General features: G+C 53.2%; 4 protein-coding genes across 4 annotated transcripts; 2 read left to right on the top strand and 2 right to left on the bottom strand.

Annotated features, from left to right (window-relative positions):
* Positions 1-618: 618 nt before the first annotated feature.
* BBA_00020 (glycerate dehydrogenase) lies at positions 619-1,697 on the bottom strand (the record flags this gene model as incomplete). Its single annotated transcript, XM_008595117.1, has 2 exons — positions 619-1,118; positions 1,187-1,697. The coding sequence occupies 2 exons, from the start codon at positions 1,695-1,697 to the stop codon at positions 619-621; spliced, it is 1,011 nt and encodes a 336-aa protein (XP_008593339.1).
* A 2,042-nt stretch (positions 1,698-3,739) lies between these two features.
* Positions 3,740-4,242, top strand: BBA_00021 (LSM domain-containing protein; the record flags this gene model as incomplete). The annotated part of the gene is made up of 3 exons (XM_008595118.1): positions 3,740-3,767; positions 3,854-3,930; positions 4,048-4,242. 3 exons carry the CDS (start codon positions 3,740-3,742, stop codon positions 4,240-4,242), a joined length of 300 nt encoding a protein of 99 aa, XP_008593340.1.
* Positions 4,243-4,262: 20 nt separating this feature from the next.
* Positions 4,263-6,095, bottom strand: BBA_00022 (inosine-uridine preferring nucleoside hydrolase; the record flags this gene model as incomplete). Its single annotated transcript, XM_008595119.1, has 5 exons — positions 4,263-4,338; positions 4,619-5,612; positions 5,678-5,847; positions 5,903-6,005; positions 6,059-6,095. 5 exons carry the CDS (start codon positions 6,093-6,095, stop codon positions 4,263-4,265), a joined length of 1,380 nt encoding a protein of 459 aa, XP_008593341.1.
* A 2,368-nt stretch (positions 6,096-8,463) lies between these two features.
* BBA_00023 (uncharacterized protein) lies at positions 8,464-9,714 on the top strand (the record flags this gene model as incomplete). Its single annotated transcript, XM_008595120.1, has 1 exon — positions 8,464-9,714. The coding sequence occupies one exon, from the start codon at positions 8,464-8,466 to the stop codon at positions 9,712-9,714; it is 1,251 nt and encodes a 416-aa protein (XP_008593342.1).
* Positions 9,715-12,483: the final 2,769 nt, after the last annotated feature.

Consider the following 12,483-nt stretch of genomic DNA (forward strand, 5'->3'; position numbering starts at 1 on the left):
GCACGGTGCGGTCGATCTTCAGCCGTAAAAACGGGAGGATCGCGGCTGCGAGGGCGCACCGAATAATGTTGGCAGCCGCTGAATCAGTGAAGTACTGATGAGTGTTGAGGTCGGTATTGAGGGCGTGAGGGCGCCGAGGGCATGGGTTGTTAGTTAGTATTCTTCGGCAGAAATTGAGTGATGGGCTGATGATGGGCAAAACTGTTGCGCAAAATCCGGTAAATATTTGCATGATCAAAGGACGCGCCACGTGATATGTCTGTCAGAGCTGGTCTTCGAAGGATGCGACAAGACTCACAATATTGGCGTGAAAGGCCCAGCCGAGGCCACAGGTAGCCACCAATGCAATGCTGACTCAAAAAGAGCTGCTGCAGAGGCGCGGGGTATCGAGCGAAAAGTCTGGGCCCGTCTTGGATTTGGCTTGTTCCAAAGTGATGCCGTTACGCTAAGTTATTCTTGTTGACCCCTCGAACTGTCGTGAGGGATATTACTGGAGAGGGAGAAGTTGCTTTATGTAACCAACATAGATGACTGACTAATGAAGGGCTTTTCTTCAAGCGATGAGGTTTATCGTCAAGCTTTTGTCAATTTATATTTATCGAACTTAGTTGTCTTTGATCATCTTTTCTGTTGCTCGCAAAAGTTCTCGACGTGCCGCTTGAAAGCTTGGAGGTAATTGTGAAACGTCGTCGTCGAGCACCATGCCACATGAGGAGTTACGACGAGATTGAGTCTGTCTGCTTCAGCTGCGTCCACCTTGAGCAGCGGACTGTCGCCCTCTTTCCAAAACTGTCCGGCGCCCGACGGCTCTCGCTGAAACACGTCTGATGCCGCGCCGCCAATGGAGCCGGCTCGCAGCGCTTCGAGAAGCGCACCCTCGTCGACGATGCCGCCTCGAGAGACATTAATCAGCAGAGCATGCTGCGACATGGCTTGCAATTCTGGTGCGGATATGAGACCCAGCGTTTCCGGACCACGCGGCACGCAGAGGACGAGCACGGAGCTCTGGGCGAGGACTTGTGTGAATGGCGCTCTGTCGGGGCTTGCTGGCGCGCCTTTTCGCGCTGCGATGAGGACTTTCATTCCCAGGGAACCACACAACTCGGCGATACGGCGACCTGTCACTCGAAATCTTGGTTTAGTAAATCATCACGACTACTTGTCCAGAACAGGCTTGAGGACTTACCAATTGCGCCATAGCCTACGATACCTACAACTTCTTCCTTACAGGTTATCGGAGGGTTGCCTTTAGGATCATTGAGTGCATAAGTCAAGGCATTCTTGGGCCATTCCTCGGTTCTCAGCACCGTGTTATGCAGCTGTACCAGGTGGCGACGCCCTGCAAAATACATGGCCAGGACGTGGTTCGCCACAGTCTCCGTGTTGGCATTGGGACAGTTGACCACTTTGATGCCTCGCGCCGCTGCCAGGTCTGTGTCGATGCAGTCTGTACCCACAGCAATAGCCACGATCAACTGAAGCCTCGGAGTGTTGGCGATGTCCAAGGTCGCGCCTTTTATCGGCGTGACTGTTGTAGCAATAATTGTTGCGTCCCGGACGGCATCTTGAATGGCTTCGGTGGATAAGAGCTGACTGGTATGGCTTGCAAGCTCGTAGGTGTGTGGTTCGCGGAGGTGAAGTAGGTCTTCTGGGATTGGGACATTCCAAGCGTCCAAAGCCACGATTTTGTGATGCATTGCAAGATTGATGCTCCGCAGCGAAGTTTTATACCGAACGTAGTGAAGAGAGGCACGACGTACAAGGGGTTGCTCATGATCTATTGGTCGTTTTATGGGTGACGCTGGTGACGCTGGTTGGTGTTATCCACTGTACTAATCGATGCAAGGGCGCGCCTGAGATGCGGAGGTGCGAGAGATGCGATGTCACCATGGCATTATTCGTCCGGTCGCTCTGTGAGCTGCTGGTAGCACGCGATCAGTTAGAAAGGCTGGAGTGAGCAATGGATCGGTAATAAGCTGGATTCTGCTCCGTAGGGCCACGGGCAGTCACTGGTCGCTGGCACGTAAAGACAGCCCGGACAGCTGGTTAACCTTCGATGTTGGCATTGTTGAAAAATGCCGACCTCCAAACCAAACATCAACTGATATGCGATGTGGAGTGCCGTACAAAGGAGACACTTCCAGCAGGACATGAAAACGAAATCATAGCACTTCCGACAGCTCCTTTGCGGATACAAACTCTGAGTGCGTTTGTGGTGAAGATGTGATGAAGGCTGCAAAACATGATTTTACCCCAGACCATATTGCGCGGGCGGCCAAAATGGGCCTGAAATTGTTTCCCAGACATGCTCCATGTCGCAGTTTTGGGTTCTGTGCTCCTTTCTGCCCGAATCCTGCTGGGGCGCGAGCCAGGTTCTCTCTCTTCATCGTTTGACATTTGTTGATAAATACCCTGTATCCGGCGATTACGTCGACTTCACTGGTAGACCGCGAAAGAACCACGAGAGAATCACAAGCGGGATGTAATCGATGACATTCTGAGAAGAGCTACTCATCCATAGACGTTCTACTATTGTTGTGGATGAGCTGGTTCGCTGAGAATCGCATGTACGAATTATTATAGCTCCGTCGAAATAGTTACGGGCTGATGGCAGATCCGCACAGCATACCTTCACAACATGGAGTGCAGTGCAGCTGCCGTCTTCATTAATTATCAAGAGTCTGCATAGTTATTCATATACGTTTTATACACAGTCCACTCAGCTTTCATAAGGCAATGCTTTGTGTGAATTCTTTGCACAGTCGCACAACTTTTCTTTTGCGACGGCCAAACTGGCGGTCTGGCAAATCGCCCATTCTAGCCGAAATCAAGGCATCCACAGTTGCTCAATTGACCCAATCACCATTTCGTGCTCACCCTCTCATTCGTTTTATTGGCAAATTTTTTCGTTTGTGTTACCAGCCGCGCAGGCAACCCTGCGGCTGGCATTGCTGCCTGCTGCGCAAGCGGGTCCGTGTCACCTCAGATTCTGCCACTCGACCCTCACCGCCCAACGCACAACTTCTATATAACTGCGAGCTGCCGCCACATCTTTTGGACTTTTTTTTCTTTCTTCTTTAGCTCTCTTTGCCTATTGGCTTAGATCAAGTGTAGTATCTGTTCTTTTCAGTTTAATCTCTGAAAGGTCTCTACTGAGACCGTTCTATGATTATTCCTATTTTTGGCCACTGGAAGGTTTCCTCTGTGCTTGCACATGATTCCTTCCACAGTGTTCCTGGTATTACACTGCCTCCAGGTAACGCGAACCACCAAATATTCGTTTTTCTTTTCATTGCTGGCGTTTGGCTTGTCCAACGTGGTGAAGAAGAGTCGTCCGTAGTCGGGATCCATGGTTTATTGAGTCATTGAGCCAAGCGCCGGGCGCATGTCTGTCGTAAATTGTGTGCAAATTTGATCCTGATAATGTGCACGGCGAAGCCTTGCCTCGCCAGTCCCTGTTTGTGCTCGTAGCTGCGTAAAGGCAATCCAAATTCAATCTATCTACTACGTCGAAAGAGTGTTTTCAGCGAAAAGACTCCTAGAGAGCAAGCTCCAACTGTTCATTGCCTGCATCTTTATTGCGTTGCATCCATCCAGCTGGTTTGCGCCTCCACTGCCGTCTGCTAGAAAAAGCTCCCCCCACTGCCACTGGGAACGCCTTTTAAGCAGCACCGCGACGACTGAGTATCCTGCACGCGACGTCGGCCTTCGACACTAATTGGAGCTCGGAATACACACGATGGCGTCTCTAGGAAGCTACCTTAACAGTGAGTCCTGCTGTCACAGTCCCCGCGCCACGCGTTGTCAAGCTTCCCCGGCGAGACTGAGCTCAGGCTAACCTTTCGGCCTCTAGAAAAGGTCCTCATCGTCACGGCCGACTCGCGGATTCTGGTAGGCATATTAACGGCCTGCGACAACTCTACAAATATAGTACGTTGACCCCACGTGTCGACGCGCGCCTGGCCGCGCAAATCTCTGCTGTTGGGAGCCCGCGGGGAGGCGACGGCGGCTAAGGCGGATCGATCTTGCTAACTCTGTCTCGTTCAGGTACTCAGCAATGCCGTCGAGCGAATCATTCGAACGCCAGACGACCCCGAATCGTCAGCGATAGATCCCCTCGGGGTATACATTGTGCGCGGCGACAACGTGTGCTCTATAGGGCTGGTGGACGAGAAGCTGGACGACAGCATCAACTGGACAGAGGTCAAGGGGTCGGTGATAGGTGGCATCAAGCACATCTAGTCCAACGACTGCAACGCGCGTCAAACAGCGACACCGCGCTGTACTCGTCGGGGGCCTGCTGTTTGGCCACGCTTGCCCTGAGCAGCGCTACCGCTGCTGTGCGGCTAGGGCAATCTCTACATTTTCTACTTGGCATCTTCCCTGCTGCCACAACTGCCGTTAGCTCTGCTTTTACTCGCGCGCAAAAAAGGATTCGGCGTTTTTTATCTGGATGGTTCAGCAATCATGGTACGATTACGCAATTCACACATACAAACACAAACAAACACTTCAAGAATTCATACCAAAAGACTCTGCGGTTCGAAGCGTGTTACAGACTTGAAAAGAAAATTGTCTCGTAGACTTCTATCATCTATGTACTCGTCTCCTCACTTACATTGGCAGGTCAAAGAGCCGCTGGAGTAGAACCTCCTTGAAAATTTCTTCGCCAGGCGTCTTCACAAGGCGGTAGATGCGGTTGCCCTTGAGAACGCTCAGCCAGCCTAATTCATCTCCCTCGACGGCATCCAGCTTGATCACCTCGGGGTCGTTGCGTGGATCGACCGACGCGAGAAACGCAGCCTCGGCGGGCCGCAGCTTGCCGCGGTGGTCGACAATGTGCATACCGCGCGACCACTGGCCCCCAGTCTCGATTCGAATATCCTCGGCCGCCGTCAGCTGCCAGGCGGGGTCGTCGCCGGCAAGCTTGTACCAAACGGTCATGGGGTCGTGGAGCGAGAGGCCGGCCTGGGTGTCCGGACCGAGGATGCTCACAATCTTGGCAAACGCGCCGTCGACAAAGTGGTGCACCCATGCGGCCAGCGGGCTACCGGAGCGCACGACCGGCGCCACGGTCTCGGCAAAGTACTTACTCGTCAGCTCGTGCGACTCCGTCACGTCGAGCGGACAGAGCACGACGCGCAGCGGCCGCGACAGCCTCTCTGGGTACGGCGGCAGCGCGCGGTTGATGGTGGGCGGGGGCATCGTCGCTGACGGCGTGAGCGAGCTGAGGGCAAAGACGCGTGCCGTGGCCACGGCATCGGCGTACGTGTTAAATTCAGCGACGGGGGTAATGTTGCCCTGCACCTTGACGGCGCCGCCCATAACGACGACCTCCTTAGCGCGGAGAAAGGTCTCGGGGTCCTCGGACGCGGCGAGTGCCACATTGGTCATGGGGCCGACAGTGAGTATGGAGATGCTATCGACGGGGTTCTCCCGAAGAAGGCGCAGCATCTCCTTGTGCGCGAGCTCGCGCGAGGGCGTGAAGAGGGGTGAGATCTTTTCTAGGTCCGTCACGGAAGAGCCCTGCTCTCGGAAGATGTGTAGCCACTTCTCGGGAGGGCTGAAGTCAGGAAATGTGGCGTGGACATCGTGAAGACCATCCAGACCATCTTGATATAATTTGTTAGTTCTGAAGATGATGTACTACATCAACGCTCTCCTTGGAACGACTTACGGAAGTGGTCAAACTTGAGATCCTTCTCTTCAAGAGGATGCTCTGCGCCGAGAGCAACCAACGGCTTACATGCCTTGAGGGCCTCGAAACCTTCGGGACGGCCGTTGGCTTTGCGCCAGGCCATTTCCTTTTCAATGACCTGCATCATGCCAACGACATTGCGGCCGCAGCTGAATTCTTATCAACAGTGTTGCGCGGAGACGGGGTTGAGAAGCAAAGACTCACCAGTCAAGAGGAACGTTGCCATAAGTGACGGAAATCATAACAACTTCAAGTTCCTCCTTCTTGGCGCTGAGAGCCAACAGCATAGCCATGACATCGTCCACGCCTACGGTGACGGTTAGTTGGGTCAAGTGGTTGAGGTGTATGGACACTGCTCACCAGGATCGGTGTCGATAATGATCTTTCGGGGAGCCATGATGCCGGATGGGTACGAAAGCGATAGTACAAGGCAAGCAAAAGCCGAGAGCAAGCAACTATAAAAATGAAGATTGTCGAAGAGCAGAAGTATGACTCCAAAATGTCAAGCCAACGGCCCACGGAAAAGGCTGTGGAGAGACCCCGCAGTCGTGTGCTCCTCGATAAGCAAGAGTTGTAGCGCTGGAACACCAGTTCCGATCAATAGTGGCAAACTAGTACATGCAAATGACAGCCTACTTGGGACGATTTCTAGATACAGCGCAGACGGCTACTTTTGTAGTTGGTGCAAGGAATCAAGCCAAAGCACCAGACGGGATGCCTCTGCTCAGACACATTTTGCTGGTGGTGGGGTTGCGGCGCAATCTCGCTTTTGTCACAGGCGCCGCCACGACTTAAGCTCCGCGGGCGTCTCCGGCCGGCACTGTGTCAAGATTTCACGATTTTTCAAGTGAAGCGAACAGAAATATACAAACTTGGCTCGGAATCGAGACGCCTTGGAGACTTATGGGCACTCGTTCCAGGCAGGCTGGGGCGCGCTGCTGTGTGCGCGAACCGCGAGAGAATGGTCCTCTGCGCGACGATGCTAATAATAGGAGACTCGGGCTTTGAAAGGCGATTAGCTCGATAATCTCGTGGCTTAAGAGGCTGCTCTCTGGCCCGGGCTCGACTCTATGTGATAGGTATGATAGGCGACTCGTCCTTTTGATTCGGCCTCGCCTTCTACCGGAGTCAAGGAGTTAGCTTTGGCGAATGAGCTGCGAGGTATGCATATCTGTCTGCACGAACCTTGAGACTCCAAAGTTAAACTCCACATAACAAGCCGTGTAACTGGTCGTCAGGTGCTAGTAACGAATGTCGTATCGCATTAAAGCTCTGAAATCTGTCCATGTTCTGCGGAAGCTGCTCCGATTTCTCTCTTGAACATGACAGCGCTTCCAACTATTCAACGGGCTACACCGTTTCGGAGGGAAAAGTTTGTCACATTCTCTGCGCTTGTGAGCCACTTCATTGCGTCGGAAACTGATTGAGAAGGTGGCATGATGCTGGAAAAGAAGCGCGCGACTTTGTCCACGGCGGCAAGGGAGGCGTCGGCAAGATGATTTTCGTGATTCAGAGGCGTCGTCTATCAACCCACAGGTGCTGGACTCAGCCTGTTGGCTTGGTGCGTCTCGAGGGACGAGGCTGTACGGTGGCGTGATATCATTGAGCCTCTGCAAGTTTGAGGACCGACCAAAATTGACTCCTGGGCAACAGCTACTGAGCTTGGTCGTCTCAGTAGTGCATTTGTGAAGCAAGTCGGGGATGGCCACATCAAGGGTGGCGATGAATTGTGCAGGTACAGAGCACGTTAAAGATCAGTAGAAATCTTTCTACCAATAACTACCTACCTAGGTATGTTCTGCTCCGTACCAGGTAGGTGATTAGGTAGGTACTGGAGGCACCGAGACTCGAGGTCGACTGATGCCCCGCTTTCCCCTGAAACGAAAGAGGTCAATTATTACGAACTGAAAGACTTATTGAATAAAGAAGCCACATATGATAAGAGAGGCGTCTTTTCTTGAGAGCCACTCGGCAGTCGAACAGCTGAGTCAGTGCAATTAATTGCGTGGATGGAAAGCTTGTGGACATGTGTCCTGGCATTGTGTTTCGCACTGATCGATAGGATGCTCGCCTTGATACTAATGGCCAGCGCTTCCATCAAAATGTAAATAGACTTCAATAAAAGAGACAGGAAGCGTTTGTGAATGCAAACCTCTGCTAGTTTTACTTGTCCCTGAGCAGCAGCCCCTTTACGCGTTGACTTGTTCAAATCCTGCGTGGCTTAGAGTTGGCCAAATTCGGCTTAGTGGCCTGGCTGGCTGTCTCGGTTGGCGACGTTGCCAGAACGCTGTAACCACACACAACTCACCTTGGCTTGTTGGCACGGAGTTGTTCTCGAGCCACCTTTCGTCCCGTTGAACCATCGCATTTTTTTCTTCATCCTATTCAATCCCCTGCCATCGTCCCCTTTATCCCGGTCCCTTATCCGATCTTTCTCTTATCAACTCTTTTTTCTTGTCCCCCTTTCCTTGGTCTGCCCCCCCCTGCTCTTCTCCTTGTGGGATTATCCAGACAGGTGGCCACGTATCACTTCAATCCCGCCATTGATCGACAGCGCGCAACCTCGCCTGGCCATCATCGACTAGAGCATCTGCATCGACCGGCCACCGCTGCCATCCCTTACATAGCTGCATTGAATTGTGTGCCGACCGGCTCGACGACGACAACGGCTCAGAAATCAGTGCCGAGTCGTACACCTAGACGCTAGTCCCGTCATCGCATCCTCCTCGCTTCCACCATTCGCCCCGACATAAACAACCGCCGCCATGGCTGACTCTGGGATGAGTCTTGTCTATACGATTGGAGGTTATGCTGCCCTCGCTGGCGCCGGCTACACCATTTATCATCTTTCCACCAGGTCTGATGCCAAGAGGCGAGCTGCCGCTGCAAAGGCCAAGGCCTCTCAGCCCGAAGCCCGCAAGGAAGACAGAAAGAAGAAGCAACGCAAGGATGCTTTTGCGCAAGAGGTGCAGTCTGCCTCCAACGCTGCACAGAATGCTCCCCGCGAGGTCAAGGCGCCTCAGGCCAGCACGACTACCGGCCGCGACACCATGGACGACTCCGCCGCCAACCGCGAGTTTGCCAAGCAGCTCTCCAAAGCACAGGAGGGTACCAAATTTGCCGCCAAATCTGACGCCAAACAGCGCGAGAAGTATGTCAAGCAGTCCAAGGCCAGCCACATTGATGGTGCCAAGCCCCCCAAGGCCGCTAAAGCCGAGACTCCTGTCCCTGCCGCCGCCCCTATTGAGCCCGAGACAGTCGCCAATGTAGTAGAGCCGGTCAAGGAAGAGACTCCCACTGTGCCTGCTGAGGCTGGCCGTGTCGACGATATGCTCGAGCCCAAGGCCGCTGCCCCCACTGTTCTGCGCCTTAGCGAGTCCAAGCCTACCGAGCAGAAGAAGAAGGAGAGCAAGCCCGCCGAGAAGGCCGAGACCAAAAAGCAGCGCCAGAACAGAAAGAAGGCCGAAGCCGCCAAGGCTGCTCGTGAGGAGGCTGAGGCTGAGCGCAAGGCTCTTGAGGAGAAGCAGCGTCGTCAGGCTCGTCTCGCGGAAGGCCGCGCTGCCAAGGACGGCTCCCAGTTTACCAATGGCGCCGCTGCCGCATGGAAGCAGGGTGCTTCCAGTGTTGCTCCCAATGCTGCTCCCAAGACTAATGGTGAACTCCACGCGCCTCTTGACACCTTTGAGCCCACCTCTGCCCCGACCACGCAGACCAACGGCGCTGCCAACGCTGCGCCTGCTGCCTTCGATCAACCTGCACAGCAGGAAGAGGAGGAGTGGAGCACCGTCAAGACTAAGAGCTCCAAGAAGAAGGCGGCTGCCGCCAGCAACTCGGGCGATGATGAGCCTCTCGCTGCCCCCAAGGCTACTTCCGCTGCCCCCTCTGTAAGCAAGCAAGCCGCGCCCAAGACCAACGGCAACAGTGCCAACAACAAGAAGGCATTTGGTGGCTCGTTCTCTGCCCTGACGAACAACGACGAGCCGGAGGAGGAAGAGGAAGAGGAGTGGGATGTCTAAAGCCGCAGCCTCGCGCAATGGACGCTTCCTACGTGCCACCACTCAAGGCGTCAGCTAGGAGAGGACGAGGATGAAAAACGAAAAGCACAAAAAAAATCACTACGAAGCAAAAGCCTCCACGCAAATCGTTTCTTGTATCATATTCAGTGGTATCGGCAACGCCACTGTTGTTACCGCCACTTTCCTTTTTTTGCACCATATCTTTTTCTTCAACACTTTGATATTGAATTACCAGCATGGATGGCGTCGATGGTGGAAAATGGAACCGCCATGGACTAAACTAAAACAGCAGGAGAAAACCAGCCCGACTATGAGCCCGGGTACGTAGCGTCGAAAACCAAACGTGGTGATGAGAGAGGTGGCAGACATGGTCGGCCCTGCAAGAATACAGCATATTGACAGCTGGCAGAAGAGATATCTAGTGTGACGACTATGCAACAAAAAGTAACACGGATTTCACAAAATGGGAGAGGTGTGGCAAAGGCAAAAGATTGATTAGTTTGTGTGCAATTGTATGTGTGTGTATCTATCATTATCGTGTCGAGCCATAGCAGGCACGCTCAGGTAAATCTGCCTACAGATGGCGTCTAAATAAAAGAATTTGAAAAACTTGTTGGGACCCAGTGAGAATTTGCATGATCAATGAATGATGGTGAATAGCGTGCATGGTGTCGTTTGAGGTCGGGTGCAGTGGGTGACCATGTGTCAAAGATCATGTGGCCTCTGCAGTTGGGTTGAGTTGTTGAAACGGTGAGCTGGCTACAACTTCCGAACTATGCGAGTTCCCTATCACAGGTCGATCTGATACCGAGCCGCGGCAAACCGCGGGAGGGGTGGTGGTGTTTAGGTGTGGACACTGAAGGAGTGGCATCGCGCAGGGCATCATTATGTGTGTTGGGCGGCAAAGGACGGTAACGTGGCGCGACCCAAATCATGGTACAGAATCTCATCATGTGCGGCTTCAAGGGGGTGTCGATGGCGGACATTCTGCAGGGGTCGGGATTGTGGCTTCTTCGTTTTGCCTTGTTCGGACAGCATCGGCATCGGCATCGGCGACAGAGAAGGATGAATCACTCGGTCCACTGTCAAGACTAATATGCTGTTGCAGAGCTCGAGTCAAGGCCTATTGCGCGTGCCCTTGTTCGTGGCCGGGGGGTTGAAACGCAATACTGCATCCGGCGTACTGAGTAGAACCTGGTTTCTTCCGTGACGATGCCTAAAAACCCTCCTTTTGAAAAGACAAAACCGGCCACGCCAAGAATTGATACTTGGCTCTTCATCGGAAAACTCTGTTATCATTTGCAGCTAATTAGCAGCGTCTGTACATAAGCAGCACACACCTGACACTAAAACGCTGCAGTTGGAAAACCTTTTGCATTTGGGTACAAGAGAGGGCGGGTGGGTGTGTGTGGAGCGCCACACCGTGCCGTGTTTGCGATGACAAGCCGTCCGTCGTTAGGCCGGATGGTTCACGGAAAGGAGGTTAAAAAGACATGCGGCGGGGTAGTGAGAGGATTTCTGTCTAAGCGAGGTTGATGCTGGGCCGCATGTGGTGTTGTGCGACTTTTCGCGATTTACATGTGGTTGTCCATCATATCCGTGTTACTTTTAGTGGTCGATCCGTCGATGGTGGGAGGGGGGACGAGATGGACAACGTCATGATTCCGGTTGAACGGATAGGCGGAGGAGGGGGAGGGGAAAGGGAAACGGGGGAAAGAAACGGAAAGAGAGACAATCAAATGTTTGCCATCGACTGCAAAAGATTCTATTTGCTCTGCAATGGTTTAATTGATTTGCGGAGAAGTGGGATTGACGTGGCTTTTCTGTGGAAAGGCGCGTTTTTGGGGCAGGCAAAGCAAGCTGGGGCCGGTTACAGGTATGACAGAGGTGCCGCAAGGGACCCTTTTTTTTTTTTTTTTTTTTCTTGCGCTGTTTATCGATTGCTTTTATTACGTCTCCCGACAGGGGTGAGAGGGGTCGTCTGGAGAAGGGAGAGGGAGATCTTGGAGCAAGAAGAGGGCTCACTTGGTTAGGCGCGCATTGATGCCCAGAATAGACTGACTGGTTTGAAACGTGTATCTAATAAATGCAGTCGCGCGCGTCGGTTTCAATGCCAGCGAGGCAGTGTGAGGTGACGCTGAGGGCGGGATGAAGGAAAGGGAAAGAGGTTGTACCAGATTTCAAGAGGCGCAGGGTCTCTGCGGTTTGACAGCAAATGACGGCTGCCTTGGAGGGGAGGGGCCTGTCGGTGGTGGGCTGTGCATACGAATAATAAGCAGCGTTGATAGGGGTCAATTCGCGACAGGAAGTGAGCACGTAAAGAGTGAAAGAAAAAAGAGACCAAGACAAGATCAATTAGGTAGATGATTATTACATTTGGTCTGCGTCGTGCTTTGCGGTAGCGACTGAAGGTTCATGCCATTGTTACCTAGGAAGCCAAGTCTGGCCTCGCCGCCTCGTACGTAACCACCCCAAAAACCACTAAGAAAAGTCGCTAGCTGCCCCTCCAGGTGGTGGTTGGACAGGCCTTTTTCAGGGACTATGGGAGAGTCCCCCAGACACGCCCCTCCGTGGTCGTCCACTAGTTAGTTAGGCCACCAACCACTGGCCACTGTACCAGTAGTTTGCGGGCCGGTCCCCTTCCTAGGTACCTACCTAGGCAAATACTAAAGGGAGGCACTGTCCAGCGCTCCTTCCACCTCTAAGAGTCCCCCCTGCACCCCTGGCGACCCAATTCCTTCCTGAGGTGTCGCTTTCGCGCGTCTTCGT

Source organism: Beauveria bassiana (genome assembly GCF_000280675.1).
Source record: "Beauveria bassiana ARSEF 2860 unplaced genomic scaffold BBA_S00001, whole genome shotgun sequence".
NCBI classification, from domain to species: Eukaryota; Fungi; Ascomycota; class Sordariomycetes; order Hypocreales; family Cordycipitaceae; genus Beauveria; species Beauveria bassiana.